Below are 18,316 nucleotides of genomic sequence, written 5' to 3'. Positions count from 1 at the left end.
GTTTTTATTAAAAAAATCTTAAATATTAGCTTAATATTTCTCCTGTAATTACGGTCATGGACATGGTGATAAATGGCTCGTTTTCATAAATAATACCTCTTTTTTTCAAATTAAGCTGAACAATGTTGTCAATATAAACTGTACATAGAAGAAAACACCTCTGAATTTACAACCTCTCAATAAAATTAGCTTATTTATGAAGGGGCAAAAATAATTGTGAACCTGTTCAGGAAGATCCTAAAGAACAAAATAAAACAACATACTCCACACAAGCCTTTCCTTCAATAAATTAAATGAAGTGCTCCTACAAATCCTTTCAAAGGTTGGGAATTCATTCTTGTCTGACGAATGGAGAAGAACTCATTTCTGTACTGTAAAATGACTCTTCTGGATTGATTTCATATACATCATCATCCTTCTCATCATCCCATTTGATGATCTCCCTAATGTATTTGAATGCCTCATCAACTGACCCGCGATCGCGACCTCGAGTCTGCCCCACAAACAACTTCTGGCCAGTTAGGGTATAATAAAGCTCCTTGAATCTCACAGCCACATAGTAATATGCTTGGTGTGCTAGGGCATGATTGTTGTGATGGGGTCTCACGGGACAAAAGTCCCCAAACCACTCACAACTTGACAAAGGAACTTTGTTTATCTTGTCTTCAAAGACATCATATTTATTTAGGAGAAGCACAAATGGGGTATCTTTAAAACAAGGGTGCTTCACCAGACTCTCGAAAAGATCTTTGCTTGCCAGCAGTTTGTTGCGAACCTCACCGCTACTAGTAGGCCACATCTGGTCGTAGTCACTCAGGGCAACACAAAATATGATTACTCTCACATCTTCAAACATTTCCAACCATTTGCATCCGTCACGCAGTCCCTTCGAATTTATGCGAATCAGCTGATACCTGAGTCAATGACAATGTTAACAAGTTAACAACAGTTTCACAAGCTTCCACAGAAGGAGATGCAATAGAATGATTTACTTGGTTAAAGGAGGAGGGCAATTTATGTTTTCGCTGTATATCTCAGACATGGGACTCCTATCATCAAACGAGAATTCCATGAAGGCAAGACCATTGCTCTGAGTGACTCCTTCGGCGTATAATATATCCTTATCAGAAGGTTCATACTCATTGCTTGATATTTCTATTGCCTGTGCAGAATCACAAATGATTAGACATCTTGATAACTGAGCACATAATGGAAGTCAATATACTTTAAGCTTGGTTTATAATTATTAGCCAGTGAAATATTGCAAATCAAATTAGAAGGTACTACATACAGGATTAGACATATCATAGTATTTCTATTGCCTGTGATTGTGCAGGATCACATGATATCTTGATAACAGAGCACATTATGGAAGTCAATATATTTTGAGATTGTTTTTTTTAAATTAGCAAGAGACAAATCAAAAAGTACAAAAGCAAGACAAATCAAATTAGAAATTAGTATACTCCGATTCTACTCTACCTAGGTAATATTACAAGGAGTTATACCACATAAGATCATGATTTTAAATTTTACACGGAACTTATGGAAGTCAATATAGTTTCCGTACTTTCTTCCAAAGTAGTTTAATGTTCCATAGATATCTATTATATATTTGTCTACATAATTATATAGGATGATGAGGGTCAATTGACGATGATGAAAGAACAACAACATCAATACTTGTAGAAAGTATGATCAATTTACTGATTAAATTACAAATAAAATCACTTTAGTCTCAACTCTCAAATGGAAAACTTGAGAAAATTTATAACATAACTACTTGTTCAGATGGTTAATAGTTTTAATGTTTGAGAAGTATAACGTACATTAACATTTCTGATGGAGTACTAGCAATCTTTGAAATGAAATGGGACATTGAGAAATTCATCCTCAAAACAGTGATTTCTATCTGTTAAATTGATTTAGATTCACACTGGTGTAAATGAATTCTGAATAACTTATATATAATTTTCATAGTAAATAAATGAATGATAATATATCTATCAATGCTGCCAGTGAGCATAAACTCAACTGGCAGCAAGGTGTTCCAGTGACCTTTTGTTCTTCGAATTGAATCTATTTCAACCAACCACGTCAATTTAAAAATCTATGCTAATAGGGCAATGGCCATGCAGATGGTACTTTTCTTATAAACATAATTTGTCAGAATATTTTGCAAATATAGTATTGATGTACCCTAAATGAGCTTTAAACCCTAGGCTAGAGCTTCATGAAAATAAAATGAAACGCCCCTTTTTTTGTCACCTCTAGTAGATTGTTTTCTTTGTGTAAGTTCATCATATTAGCTATTACTAGAGTAACAAAATTAAGATTGCATAAGGTGAAATAATAGTTTGGGATAGCGGTGACAGTGATGCCAGTCACTTTTTTAGAATCAATTCCAGAATGGAAAGGAAAAATCATGTTTTTAAATGACAAATATTAAGTTGTAATGTAATAATGATTAACAGCTCAAGTTTATAAAAGACAACACTAACCAAGAAGACCAAATAGTAAAAATAAATAGTAGAGTTATACCCGATCCAAGAAATATTTAGCAACATCAGGAAGATTATGCAATTCCCCTCTTCTCTTGTATGTTTCCTGAACAGCAGGATCTCGCCAGATTTCATCTACCATAGGAGCATACTCACGTGTTGCAGCAGGGAAGAAGGCCTCCAAATCTCCAGTGGCCATAATATCCAATAACCAGTCAGAAAAGTGCTTGAATCTTTGATTGATTGAGTAAATGCTTGTTTTGTTATCATCAGCCGCTGCTTCTGCTAAATTTATTGCACAATTAGATTCACTCAAAAAACTACAGCTTTTCCAAAGACATTGCAAAAAAGATCATTATCAAATTGTGTCATCCACAAAATCCTCAAGGGGAAAAGATTATGTGGTATCGAGCATTGCTAACTTGAAAATTGCTGCTTAAAAGGACAACTGATCCATTATACCAGTTAAAACATAGTTGTAGCAAATACTGGACAAAGAAAAAGAACTCCTACCAAGACAGCAAGTAACAATTGACAACTTGGATTTTGATAGAGCCCAATGGTGTCAATTGATCCATGTCAACCCATCAGGTGAGATGAGCCATGGTGGTAGTTGCTATTATTAGTTTAGAATAGATTGTCTTTATAATACTACCTTTGTTCCTATATATAAGACTTAATTATCTAATTCACCAAGATTAAGAAAAGTAGTAATTTAATTGATAACAATCAATTTGTCCTATTTATATATTTTTTTTCTAAAACTATCCTTATAGTAATTTTCTTTCCAAATTAATACTTATCTTCTAACCAATTAGAGTACATACCTTATACTATTTCTCTCTCCTAATTAATACTAATCTTTTTCTTAACCTATTAGAGTGCATGCTTTCTCTAAAGAGTTTATAATTAATGCATTTTACCAAATGAAGAGAACACACTTTAATTACGAGTATTTTGGTCTAAAAATAATTAATGTATGAGACATATAAGTTGGATCTTATATAAAAGAACAAACAATTATTTTAAGTTGGTTTTATATAAATAGGAACACACTTTTATAAATATGGAAGAGGTGAATATATTATTCCATACCAAATTTTTGCACCAATACCAATAACAATTGATAAAATGGATATTGGAGAGTTCAAGAGGTGAGAGAGAAATAATTTATTTCTTAAATTCTCTTCTTACTGTTCAATGACAAGAAACACATATACTCACAATATTTAATAGGGACAAAAAATAAAAAATAAAATTAATGCTTTATAGAAATTGTAAAATATCAATTTCTCCTAAATTGTGCCTTACAAGAAGGACTGGAGAGAGTAACAAATAATAAATTTTTATCACATTGGACCTAAATTGCAGACAACATTTAGTATATCACTACACAATGAAAGAAATTTTTTATCCAAAGATGATCTTTATGGGCCAAATAAGGGCCACATAAAGCAACTATTTTGTTACCTACTCTCCAAAGGATCTGCTAGATCTTCACATGTATCTCTCTCTCTCTCTCTATATATATATATATATAATAAATATAGAATAAATGTTAAAAGCTTCAGAACCTTTTCATTTCTCTCATGACTCCTTATAGAAAAATCAATATTTAGTCACTTGAGAATAATAACAAATGCCACAAAAAATATCAGAAAGCTGGAAACACTTCCACTTAAAGAGAAACAGTCCCATCATAGAGTGAAAGAGGGAAGAAAGGGAAGGAAAGTAAAATTATACCTTGTCCAGATCCTTCACCTTCTAATGAAGTGGATTCTCCCTCTGCCAGAGCTTCCTCTTCAAACTGCTCTCGTCCTTCAAGCAGAATGCTAAGATACTTGTACATATTGCTTTGAATCATAAGCTTGATGTTTTGTAATTCTTCTGCAGAAAACTTGTTTCCATATAAAAACTTAGCCTGTTACAAGGATAAGGAATTAGAATATTCTTAAAATGAAAGCATAGAAAATTATAAATGATAAAATAAAAACAATAAAACAATCAGTACCACAGCATTACACCAGGTAAATATATAAAATAACACTGGCAATATGTCAAAAAGAAAATGTGTCATAACCATGTAAACCAAAAATAAACAGTCTTCAAATAATATACCCCCGCCACATCCACATGGAAAGGCATCCATAATAGGCATACGAGAAAGCACTACAATAAAAACAAACATAAGGTAGGGTTTCCATTATCAATAAGTTGAGAGCACATACACATTTGACTGCATCTAACTTCTTGTTTACATGAACATCTAACTTCCAAGTATGTATGCACTGTGCAAACCTACATAAATGAGTATGCATTGACACATTTTATGAATGCAGCAATCAAGCAACATTCATTCATAGAATTATTAGTATATGCATGCATGCATGTATCATCCATATACATAGTTATACAACATATCTTTGAATGTGTGGATGAGCATGAGCACATGTATATATCTAAAATCCTAAGAAAATATTCTACTGTATAACTATATAACTAGCAGTCCACCAGCATCCATTGCACTACAAACCGATCACATATACTATGAATCTTCACTAAAGTCCTTCGTCAGGCAAAAAGGGAAAGCAAAAGATATTGATCCCAAACCATGAGACAGGGTGAGAGAGATAGATGAAGTGAAAGAGAGAGGAACAAAACATGCCTGTTTGAAGAGAGTGGCTGTTCCAGAACCTTCCATGCCAAACAACAAAAGTTTCTGAACTCTACCATGGTCCAAATAGTCAGGCACAGATCTTGTTGAATAGTTAGTTGAATTATCTTTGACCCCAGGAAGATTAGTAGGAGGTACAGGCAATGAGAATAATGAACAAATGAAACGAGTGGACGCCTGCCTACCATGAACCAAACTAATATTGTATAAAAAACCAAATCAAGGACATACACTTTCAAGCTCAAATTGAAAAGAAGATATATGTTATTATCAGATAAGAGAGAACCTTTCCCCATATGTTTCCCTTGATATTATTTTGCCCTTCTTCCTCATAAGATCCATCATCATAAACCCAGAAATGGGTATCTCGTGGGCATTGAACATTTGCTAGCTGAAATGACAGCCAAAGAAGTCTCAAATATATCAATGACAAAGGCAAAAAATTAGAGATAAAGAAATAAAACATAATTTGCAGCTTTCCAACGCTGTTAGCTATCAAGACCAAAAGTCAAACATAAGAGCTTAATGGTATAACATTGATTAGATCAATATCATATCTACGGGAATGAGAAAGACAAGATTCGTGATTTCTTTCATTTGAGATGGTCTAAATGCATTTAAAACGTAAAAGAAAGGAGGGAGCAGAACCATCCATTGAAAGATTCTTGCAGTCCACCTTTCTAGACAAAGCTTCACAAACATTGTTCTTTAAAAGAAATATAAGATGTGCAGAATAAGAAACAGAATCAAATAAATGATAGGGAGCAGGAAGAAAAGAGAACTTGGTGTAAGCAGACATTTTAGATACAAATTCTATGTATACCATAACAAATTAGCCAAAAATTTGAAGGACCATCATAAAAACCATGAATGAATTCCTTATACACCAAATCTAAGGGATTCAAAAGTCTTGTTAAACTTGACTGTTAATTGAATGATTGTCAACAAGCAGAAGTTATGGTTGCATTAAAAACTGATGCACATGATTATAGACTTATAGTCCCATTAGTTATCAGGTAGCTTGAATGTTTGAAATATATATTTCTTGATTTAAAAGGAACTTCTAAAAAGGAATTTAATGCATGTCCAGGGCAATACATACTCAACAGTTTAGCCTACAAATATAGTAGTTTATGTAATGCCTTTTCTTAATTTGGTAAGCACTTGATAATAACAAGCAAAATCCAAACATTTAAATACTTAGAAACATAAATGACCATAAGTTGCCTGATAATAACACAGGTCTTCATTCGTTTGTGTTTTTCCTTAGATAACCAATTGTCTATGAAGTTGCAACACACTACAATGAATATTCAATCAGGAGCACTCCCACACAGTACCTCAAACACAACCTTTTTTGTAGCCCAAGCAGGGAAAATTTTATGCTCAGCTAAAGAAGTTGGTATCTAGCCCTCCAATGCATTCAGGTCTTATTTGGATAAATTATTTAATAAGCACTTAAAAGAGAAGAAAATAAGAAGGTAAAAAAAAACTAAACTTCTCATATAAGCTAAACTTAGCTTAAGCATAAGTTAATTTATAAAACCCTCTCATTTATTTTCTTCAAAAGTTTATTTTAACTTATGCATAAGGTAATTTAAACTTACATAAGAAACTTGATTCATTTTACTTTGTTATTTTCTTCTCTTGCAAATATTTATTGATAAGTTTTTCCAAAGTGGGCGATACTAACTTCCATGTTGTACTATTTCATTCAGAACTGGACCCAACCCAGATGAAAGATTATTGATTACCTTTAACATTCTAAGCTCAATCTTTGTTATTTCACGACCATTCATGTAGACTCTAGTATTCCCATTGCTTGCATCTGTCTGAAGCTTCCCTCCAATATTTAGCTTTGAACTTATTATCTTTTCGGGCTTCTCTCCCTCCTGAAACCAGTCCACCACACCCAAATTGAGCAAAACAATAAAGCAATCCAAAAACAGTAGTTTCTATATTTAGCCGTAAACAAACACTAATACAAAACACTACATCTTGAAACATTAAACTTGCTATATCTTTTCCATTTTCACCTTGCCCCAGAGTCCGGAGTCCTTATCATACCAATACCTCCCGGGCTTCAACTTCTGAGGAGGGATTGGACAGCCCAGAATCTCAGCCAACTCCTCTTGCCTCAACTGCCTGCCATTCACAACAAGCTGCTCCGGCCGTAGCTGATTAGCAGGACACTCTTTCTCAGCCTTCATTATCTGATTAATCTCCAAAGAACTACACACTTTCGACAACATTCTAGAACACTTCCCCAAGCTCGACCTCTTCGATTCATCTATTGCCTGCCCAATGCAACTGACGCATTTTCTTCCCTCAGGCATAGAACCCATAGCTTTTAACACACAGTTACTGCAATACCTCGCATCACACACCAAACATGCTTCCTTCTCCTTCAACCTGTTCCCATTCCCACACCTGCTGCAAATCCACCGCTTCTTGTTCCGCGCAGCGCCAGACGCCGAGGCCGGCACCGGCGATCCCACCGGTTCTGTAGCCACCGACCGCGGCGACTGGTAACCGTCCTCGTCGTCGTCCTCCGAGTCCCTCGGAGTATTGAACGTCACCGTCATCGGGCGCTTTTCCGCCCCGGCGCCGCTGCGCGGCACCGGAGCCGAATTCGGGGGCGTCCGAGGCGTCTGCGACGCCTCGGACGCGGAGCTCGCGGCGTCTTCGGCGTTCGCCTCGCCGGAAAAATCGGTACGATAAACCTCGCCGCTGCGCGAATCGAACTGAGACCTGGAGACCGACGACGAGCGGCGGCTCTCGGCCGGACTCCGCGGCGGCGCGCGGTCGAATCCGCCGTTGCGGACGCGACCGAAGCGCGAGAAGCGCGGATGCACCGGCATGGCGACCGGAATCGAGGCCTCGGCGGCGTGGTCGGAGACGACGGAGGCAGTGCGAATCGGAGCGGCGGCGGCGGCGCTGATTTCGAGCGGATCGACCTTGGGAACGTCGTAGGGAACCGGCGGACCTTCGTACTCGACGGCGATGGAGTAGTCGAGGTGTTCCTCGTCCGGCAGCGGCGCTCCGGCGGGGAGCATGCGGCGGAGGATATGCTCCCAGGATTTGTCCTCTTCTGCGGATTCCGACGCCATTTTAGGGTTTGCGGAGGGCGAGAAAAGTGTGAGAGTTCAAAGGAATCAACGAAAAGGTTTCATTTCATGGTTTGTTTTGATCAGTGAGAGAGAGAGAAAGAAATAAAAGTGGAAGAGTCTCTGATTGTTGAGTTGTCAGCTGCAGCAGTTGGCAGAAAGTAAACGGAGCCATTTAACGGCAGACTCTGTCTCGCTTTAGTCACGGTGCGTCATTCCGTTATGTTTTACGTCATCGTTATTACATATATGCATTTTCTCTATATATTTATGACATTGGCTTAGTTCCATACTTACTCGGTTTATTTCTTTCTTCCTTTTAATTCGGACAAAATGAAAATAAGATATTAAAATTTTTGAAATTTAGAAGAAAATAAAATAAGATTATTTTTTACTTTTTTTAAAAAATGTCAAGCCTATTAACTTTTCTTATTCTTTTTTTAAATACAACTCAGTTTATAACTAAAAATGTGACATGATTTCTAAATAATATTATCTTTTATAGAAATTTGGTTAAGGGAGAATTAAAGAGAGGCAAGTAAAATTATTTCTCATTTAAGTTTAGCTTCCCTCTTATATAAATGAATTTCAAGAAGAAAGATTTTAAAATATTTTTTAATACAATATCAAAAATATTATTAATTATGTTTTTAAATTTAAAATTATAAGAATAAACATCCTTTATTTTCAATCGATCAAATTTTTTAATTATTTTTTTTATAAAACTTATGGATAATTTCTTATATGCATTTATTATTTTATTCAATCAAAATTATAATTTTACTTCAATATTATATATAAATATATATTAATGAAACTTACATTAAATGCAAATACATAATGTACATAATATTGAGGTCAAACTTCAATTATAATTTGAGAACAATATTAATTACACTTAAAAAATTATATTTTATCCATATTTATTTTACCTTCCTTTTTTTTCTTCCCTCCATTAATATCTTTTTCCTCATCTTTCCTAGTTTGAACCAAATAATCTCTTAAGTGATAAAAATTTGATCTATAATCCATCTATAAAAAAATATTTATTAGAATTTGTCAACTCCTTAAAAAGATTATATCTAAAAAGATTTAGTCACTTGCTTTTGACAAACGAATAATAACGAGATTGGTAGGTTTTTTTTCTTTTGTAAAAAAATGTTGTTATTTTAGTGTTTTTTAACAATTGATATTTTTCAAATTTCGTATCTCATTAATTAATTTTTCACCTGTATCTCTGGTTAATAATCATATTTTAGTCCATGATTACTCCTCTAAAAACATTAAATGAGGATAGTTTAGATTGAATATACTAGTTATATATAATTAATATAAAAAATTACATTAACAATTAAGTAGTAAGAGAAAATTTTTAGAAATATATTCTTTAACACATTTTTTTAAATACACACTATTTTATAAGTTGAAATTTTATGAAAATGACAAAATTTTGTAGGTTTGGTATCTTGTTTAATAATTTATTTATTGATTATGTAACAAAAAAAAAAATAAAGAGTATTTTTAAAAGAATATTTCTATAACACTCTTCTTAATTAGAAATCATCTTTTTAAGTATAAGTTTTTTTTTACAACTCCTTTAAGTATAATTATTTTCTTTTACACAAACTCCTTAAGTATAACTTTTAAAATAGTAGTTATTGTTAAAATTAATGAATTTACCTTTTTTTTCAATGAATTTACCTTATATGAAATACATCATTTATGCATACATATTATTTGATTATTATAATTTGATTTTGTGGGAAATGGTTTAATGCATGTTCTCATAGTAAAAAAAATTAGAGACTTGTGTAACTTAACAAAGTTTTTATGAATTGAATCTTGTTACTTGCAAATGCAGGAAACTCAATTTTGAAAAAGATTTCCATCTAGATTCATCATGATAAGGTTTGTAGGAATTTAATTTGGGGAGATACTAAACAACTACGAAAGATTCATCATGTGGCTTGGGACATGATTTGTTCCCCCTAAATGTGTTGGAGGTTTAGGCCTAAGGAAAACAAAAGACATGAATTTGGCATTCATGATGAGGGTGAATTGGAGACTTTGCTCTGATGAGACTCCTCATGACTTGCTCTAGTCGTGAGTGATTAGAGAGAAGTGTAAATGTGGAAATGAAGATGATATTAGAGGGTTGTCAAGGTTGAGAAAATCTAGAATGTGGAGTAATTTTTGGAGGGGTTTATGTGCTACGTGGGATCCTTTTCAACAGAATGCCATTTGGCAAATTGGTGATCAAAAGTCTATTAATTGGAGGAAAGATAGATGGGTTCCAAGAGTTGGAAGGTTGGTGGATTGTGCCTCAATTGATATTTTCTGAAAAAGGATATGAATAAAACAGTGACTGACTTTTGCTTATCGAGTGAAACTTGGAATCTAGAGGAGGTCAAGAATTTTCCACCATCTCACGTGAAGAACATCATACTCTCCTTATATCCTCCTCATTGTGATGCTGGACCAAATGTGTTGGCTTGGAGTTTGACCAATGATGGATAGTTTTCAGTTAAATATGCTTATAAAACTAATACGCATAGTAGGCAAAGTGAGCATAGCGTTTTGTTTAAAGAAGTGTTTCGGTGGAAAGGGCCTGAGAGGATAAGAGGATTTTTGTGGAAATTGGGTCACGAAGGGATGCTTACTAATGCAAGATGGTTCAGATTTGGGTTATCTAATACAAATGTATGTTCTTTTTATGGAGTTTATGAAGATAATCTCTTTCATCAATTCAGAGAGTGTTAACAAATTCAAGTAGGGTGGACCCTTCTCATCCAATGAGGTGTTTATAATGTTTCCTTTGAGGATAATGATTGGTAGAGTTGGCTAGCTTATAATTTATCGAACCACTTTGATGTTTTTGGTATGAGATGAAGTATTATTTTTGGCGTCATGTTGTACATAACATGGTGAAGAATGAATGAATGAGTTTTTAATCAAGTTAAATGGAGTATTACGGAGCTAGTAACAAATGTGATGAGTATGACATATGAGATTAGCAATTCTCAAGAAGTGTTTTTCGCTATTCATTCTCAAGGTTTGTGTACTTTTGGCATATGGGACATAGCTTGGAAATTTCCAAATCCAAAGGAAATGGTGTTGAACATAGATGGGTCGGTCAAAGATCTTGAGGTTGTAGCTTCTGGTGGTAAACTTATTCAAGATGAGAATAAAGCTTTCTTATGCGGTTATGCAATAAAATTAGGAGTTTGTTCAGCTCTTTTAATTGAATTATGGGCCATATATCATGACCTTCATTTGGCTTAGGAGAGAGGCTACCGCAAAATTAAAGTTTGTTCTCACTCTCATAATGTAATTATGTTGCTAATTAAATGTTGTCACACCTATCCTTATGCCAATGTGATAATAACAATCCGTGGGATCTATCAGAATGAAGACACTATCAGGTAGTGTCACATGTTACGAGAGACTAATTAACCAGCTGATTTACTGGTCATTTATGACCTTAATTTATTTTCTGAGTTTCATGACCTTGATTTTATTTATAAAGCCCTAAGGGCAAACCTTAGTGATATCTATTTTCCTCGAAATTTATAGATTTTAATAATATTTTAATTCATAAAAAAGATGTCCATCTACTTAAATACAATTTTTTTTAAAGATTTAGTGGATAAGTTAATTTATAGAAATTCTCTCATTTTAGCTTATAAAACATTTTTTTAATTTTTTTCTAATTTATTTACAAAAGTATTTTATTTTACGAAAATGTTTATTTTATTTTCTTCTTATTTTATTATTTTATAAGTTCCTGTGGAGGAAAATTATTCAAACATATTTAATATAATTCATTATTTTCATTTTCATCAGGCTTTACATTTATGACATTATGAAACAAGTATAGAGATTTATTTTATAATTATCTAATTATAAATTATCGTATATTAAAAGTTTGTTGAAGTTTATAATAAATAAAATTATATTTATCATAATTATTATAATTGTGAAAATTTGGTTTAAATTGATTGGTTTAATCAATTTGATTAGGACTGGTTTAGTTACTAAGAAAAATTGATGATTTCAGAATCAATATGAATTGGTCCCAAACCGATCAGAAAACTCGTACTATTCAAAACAATAATTTTTAGTTTTTAAATATTTTACGACAAATAAAAACACGTATTTAATAAGAATTACAAATTGAAATAAATTATTCTATCAATTATTTTTATTAAATTTCTTATAAAATTATAATTTAGTCATTTATATTAATTTATAATTTTTATATCTTGATATTTTATAATTTTATATTATATTTATCTTACTTTTTACTCTAAATATAAACTTGTTATTGTTAATAACCATTATTATATTTTAATAAATTTTAAAACTAAATAATATATTTGAACTATTATGTGTATTTAAATCTTAAAAAGTTATAAAATGATGTTATAAATCATAAACCACTATCTTATCAATTCAATCATCCATCAAATTTTAAAATATTGATAATGTTTAATTAGTTGTCAGAAAATACTTTATATTAATAGTGCGTAAAATTTAAATTATATAAGACATTCCATTAGAAGAAAGTTATTTGATAATTTCTATTCAAAAAGATTTTCCTTTTAATCGGTTAGCTGTACGAAACTTTAGGGTCTGTTCAAATAAATATTTTATTAACATTTGTAAGAGAAAAAAAGTAAAAAATAGAATCTAAAATATTTGTTCTCATAAAATAAAATTAACTTAAAGAATAAGTTAAAAAAATCAACTTTTGAATAAGTAATAGTTTGATTAGATAAATTTTTTCATGAACATTTTTAGAGAAAAAAAAAGACTAATGAAATATTTTTTTTGTTAAAAAATTAAAATTAACTAATACATATATTAGATACTTCTTTATATTAGCTTTTCTAAATCATGTTTTCTAGTTTATTAATAAGCTAATTTTAACTTATAAAAAAAATATTTTTTTTAGTTTATTCTCTTAAAAAATATTTATAAAGAAATTTATACAAACAAACTTAATAACGATAAAATATTTGTAAATTAACTTTCGTATAAATCAATTTTATTTTATATAATATTTTTTTTACTTTTTTTTTTATATAAGTATATGAATAAACTTCTCCAAATATGTTAGTACTCATTAGTGCACAAACACAAGAAATAATATAAAAAATGGCATAACATCCGAAGCCTTATCTCTTAAATTTGTGGATTTGTAACAGACATAACATCTTTCATTTTCACGCATGCGTTGTAACATTCTACAAGTAGCTTCTTTTTATTTAATGCACGTATTCTAACCATTTTCTACTGTCTTGTGGACTTGTGAATGGGCAATGCATTACACAAAGGTTCAAGATCCACCCAAGAGGAAATGGATACTCTAATGTAAAATTTTCCCTTGAATTCTGTCGAGTGAAATCTTATCACCAAAATCCCATTCCTTCTATTTTTTATTATTTAAATTCCTTCTCTATCACATAAGAGGATCTAAAGTCCAAACCCACCCTATGTACACATTATCATCATCATTTGGTGCTACATGAACTATATCACTCAAATGTTGCACAAGATTATGCTCTTAGCACTCCCAATGGTGAAGGGTAACTGATCCATCCAATTTACATCTCGAGTCCAACATGATTTGAGACTTTTGTGCACAATTGGACCAACATAACCTGAACCATGCCTAGTCTCGGGATCTTGTCGGGCAAGCCTAAATTAAACACAACGACAGTATCCCGTCTCAAAGTTCAAACACTAGCAATACGTACGCTCCAAATCAATGAAGTCACTTGGTCACCACACATTTTGATCATTTTAATACAAATAACATTCAATGTCAGATTGCCGAATGAACACATAAAAGAGGTAAGCAACATTTAGTGCACAACAGCCAATACATTAGTTTTCATTTGAAATGAGATCTACATGACAAATTTACAAAAATGGTTCATCAAACCATTGAGTATTCAATTAGGGAGTGTTTGGCAGAGGGAAAACTTTTTCATGCCTGAAAATCATAGTTCCTAAGAATTATAAATCCAGAAAAATCATAAAGTCAAGAATGTCAGTTTCTCAGCTCTCCCATGGATACAATTTGGTAAGAAACTTGTACCAAAAACACCCCCAGTTCCAAAGAATCTATTTTTCTTTTTTTTTTCCCTTCAGATTTCTAGGAGAGAAAAAACTTTCAGCGTATTAAGTGCCCCTTAGTGCAACACTTTTTGTTTGGGAGACAGGTACTTTTTAGTAGAAGGAAACACTAAACAAAAGCTTCCGTCGATGTTGTTTCTCAAAACCAGCAATAATGTCATCAACTGACTCCTCCCATGATTCTGCAGCTTCAATCTATGCATAAAATATGTTCATAGTAAGGTATGAAACATTAAGATATTTGAAAAAAAGAAAAAAGAAAAAAAGAGTCATCTACTACTCATATCCATAAAAACATATAACATTCTTATAGGGCACTTGAATTTTGCTGCCACATCGTGTTTGTCTCACATTCAAAGCTTCTTATCAAGTCCAAAAAAAATGTAAATATACCATGAATACAAAGAAAATATAGATTGCATGAGAGATAAACCTGCTGACATAGATCTAAAGTAAGCCTGGCTCCCACAGCTGCTTCATCATGGTTATCTTTTACCTCCAAGTTGATTACCAGCACAGTTTTCATTAAAACATGATCTCTAGTATGGAGATCTGCACATTGTTGAAGTTAGATAGCTTTCAAACATACATACGACTACAGAGCCATTGAAATCAATAAATATGATCTTTGTTCGACATATGTCTATACTAAAGTTTCCACATGGTAGATGATTAGATAGATACCACAATAATATCCCTCAAAGGACTCTGAAAATAACTTGATAGCCTCATGAATTTCAATAAATCAATAGCTTTAGCTAAAGCTAGGAAATGTAGTTAAAAGTTAAAAATTACTCCCTTCAATCGCTTATCAAAAAAAAAAAAACTCCCTTCAATCTTGAAGATAAGCAAAAATATCTCATGTATAAGCAAATCTCCGAAAATAAATAAATAATAATAACAACAAAATAAAAACATCATGACTAAAAACAACCAGAGATCAGCAATCAGACATAAAAGATAATCTTATATTCTTATGTGAGTGAAACACAGAAAATCAGTGCATTTCACTGCATTTGCAAATCTGCTGTAAATAAAAACAAGAAGGGAGGAAAAAAATGATATTGCAACTTCCTTGCAAATTTGGGGCTGCAAGCACATGTCTTTCTTGTTCCCCCTTAATGAATGTTTGGATAAGCATTGACTAGGTGTTCTATATTAAAACTCACGTCCAAAACATGAAAGCAACTCTTACTTACTTCAGAATATAGTGTGTCAGAGTCATACAATGCGAAACCAAAACACTGTTAATGAGTTCAAAATCCAGTCCAAAATCATGGCTAAGAAATATTACTTGTAAACTTCCTGTTGAAGCTTGCTTGGATTCAAGTTTAAAAGTGTTTTTGAGAGCTTTTGTTACAAAAAATAAATCTTTATTTACAGTAGATAATCTCTAAAATACACTTCTAGTTTGTAATCGAAATAGGCTCTTAATGCCACTCCATCTTAGCTTAAAAACCAACCATCATAGAGGCCTATCATCCAACATAATGCGAAGCTGATGAAGGCTTGTATTGCTAGCAAAGTTACTAAAATTCAAATTCAAATTTCCTACTACCTTTTTAATATTCAATTACATCAGAAAATTTGACAATTAGAAAACAGAGAGAAACAAATCAGTAAGAATATTAACCTTCAACAACCATATCAAACACTTTTTCTTCAAATGTAAACACCACATCAAACGAGCCATCAGCAGCATTTTCTTGCCATCGCTGAGGTGCCAATTTGACCGAAGAATTTCTTTTAAGCATTGGCAAGATTCCGTTTCGCCGGTAGCTGCACTCTAGTTAAGGTTCTTATCATGATCCACCACACCACACAGAATAAGACAAGAATGCAAGTGCAAAGTAAAAGGATTACCCAACATACAGGTCCTACAACAGAAACAGATAGATATATAGATAACATACAATACTGTATTCATCAACTCGGAATCTTCCTCTTTTTTTTTAGTACAATAGCGGCAATGAGATTTGAACCTATAACCTCATGCAAATTACTCAAACTCCAATTACTATGCTGACCCTAGTGGGTTAACTCAGTAGATTACTCTATTCACTCATAAGAAAACACTATCAAGTAAGATCATAGCAATGCTGCCCCCAATCCCTACTCAAAATTCACACCACTTGTTGGTCATATGACGAAGAATAGTTCCACATTCCATTAAAACTATCCCCACCTAATGTAACAAATGCAAAACAACCAAAGCAAAGAGATATTAAAAAAATTGAACTTTTTTGTTCTGAACCTATTGCCCATATAAAACAAGTTAAATTTCTATCCTATCAGTATACAAAAACTTTACATTATCAATTTGATAGAACCAAAAGGTAAAAAGAGAGAGAGAAAAGTGAAGAACGCTCAAGAAACTGAAGAACTTTTATTGTCTCTGCCCAATTACTGTTACTGAACAACTGAATACACTTCCTGAGGTTAACTTGGGAGTACCTCAGCATCTCTCTACACTTCCTATCAATTTCCCATCCAAGTAACGACTCGCCTCTTCCCATTTACATATAATAAATCATCACCCATTTAACTCACTATCTAACGGACAAAACTCATGTACAGTACCATAGGTACTATTGATATCAGAATTGGGGTTTTATCTCTATCAGAATTGAAGTTTTATCTTGGTAATGTAACATTACATTACCAAACTCTGCATTAAATATAAACATATATTATAGAGACGAAACTCTAATTCTAATTGGATAACAACACTAACTATACCTGATTTTTATCCCTAACTAATTAACTACCCAGGTGTTACCTATCCCAATCGATCAGACATCATGCTAAGTACAACTATTAAGATAATTATAGTGGAAAAACTCACGATACATAACAACATAAAAACCCACTGCACCCATTTAAGTTAAATTCATATAAAAGTTCAAATCGAAGTTTATGAACAAAAAAGATTGAATTTTTTTTATTGGAAGCAACCCCACTTGAGTTTTGGGCAAGGAGAGGAAAAGGGTGGAAGAGGATACAGATCAGGGTTTTTGGTGCGGAGGTCGTCGTGCATGTGCTTGTAGGGGGTTCCGAAGTCGTAGACGTTGGGTTCTCTGAGGGAGGGACCAGGGAGCTTAACGTGGGCACCGGTGCCGTATGAAGACACGTCGAAGCCATGCTTCTTGAGCAGGAAATGAGCCTCCATGCTTCGGTTCTGGTTCGAAGAACACACCATGGCGTAACGAAACTTCATTGTTCTGATTCTCAAACTGATTGCAAGTGAAGAAGACAAGAGAACACGGAACAAAATAAATTAACTTCGGCAATGGAGTACTTTGGTTAGGGCACATGTGATATGATGATTCACTTTGTGTCAATTCTTTTTCCTGAGATGAATACCAAATGAGTTCCTCAAAGTGTATTTATGATCCCAATTTAGTGTCTGATTTTAATAAAAGTAAAATTAATTTTTAAAATATAATATGTCAATTATTTAAATTATTTTATTAAATAAACATTTTTTTTAAATAAAAATGTCCAATACGATAATGGTATTTTATATACACGAAATATATATGTAAAATTACATCTGTAGATGTATCACATAATATGTAACAGAATATAATTTTAATATTTGAAATTGTAACATTATGTCAACTTTTATTTAAAATATTATCATAATTTTATTTTAATAATGTAATTATTACTTAAATTTTTATTTCATATTTAAACCAATTTTTATTTATTATAAATATTTATAAATAAAATATAAATATTTTTAAAATAAATTATTATTAAATAAAAATAATATTGTAATATAATATAAATTATTTATTATAAATTGAAGATAATTCTTTTAAAAAAATAAATAATTTTTTTTATATACTTACCAATTTTATTATTAAATATAAATTAATAAAAATAAAACA

At 32.3% G+C, this 18,316-nt stretch overlaps 2 protein-coding genes across 4 annotated transcripts; both read right to left on the bottom strand.

The window, feature by feature from the left end:
• Positions 1-80: 80 nt before the first annotated feature.
• Positions 81-8,476, bottom strand: LOC109787746 (extra-large guanine nucleotide-binding protein 3). Of its 3 annotated transcripts, none has more exons than XM_083074729.1 (8): positions 7,212-8,454; positions 6,930-7,067; positions 5,462-5,566; positions 5,167-5,352; positions 4,245-4,422; positions 2,542-2,786; positions 993-1,162; positions 81-914 (listed from the first exon to the last, which is right to left on the bottom strand). In XM_083074729.1, exons 1-8 carry the CDS (start codon positions 8,283-8,285, stop codon positions 332-334), a joined length of 2,679 nt encoding a protein of 892 aa, XP_082930855.1. In that variant the 5' UTR covers positions 8,286-8,454; the 3' UTR covers positions 81-331. The 3 variants fall into 3 exon arrangements, with proteins under 3 accessions (XP_082930855.1, XP_082930863.1, XP_082930867.1); XM_083074737.1 differs by having other exon boundaries at positions 2,542-2,783; positions 7,212-8,449; XM_083074741.1 differs by lacking the exons at positions 81-914; positions 993-1,162 and adding an exon at positions 1,290-1,322 and having other exon boundaries at positions 7,212-8,476.
• Positions 8,477-14,148: 5,672 nt separating this feature from the next.
• LOC109787741 (Ssu72-like family protein) lies at positions 14,149-17,791 on the bottom strand. The gene is made up of 4 exons (XM_020346297.3): positions 17,426-17,791; positions 16,057-16,202; positions 14,857-14,975; positions 14,149-14,618 (listed from the first exon to the last, which is right to left on the bottom strand). Exons 1-4 carry the CDS (start codon positions 17,638-17,640, stop codon positions 14,517-14,519), a joined length of 582 nt encoding a protein of 193 aa, XP_020201886.1. The 5' UTR covers positions 17,641-17,791; the 3' UTR covers positions 14,149-14,516.
• Between the last annotated feature and the right edge of the window lie 525 nt (positions 17,792-18,316).

The sequence above is a fragment of the Cajanus cajan genome, chromosome 1, assembly GCF_000230855.2.
Source record: "Cajanus cajan strain Asha chromosome 1, NIPB_CcT2T_4, whole genome shotgun sequence".
NCBI lineage: Eukaryota > Viridiplantae > Streptophyta > Magnoliopsida > Fabales > Fabaceae > Cajanus > Cajanus cajan.
The sequence above is the reverse complement of the archived record's forward strand: the minus strand, read 5'-3'. Positions and strand labels throughout refer to the sequence as shown.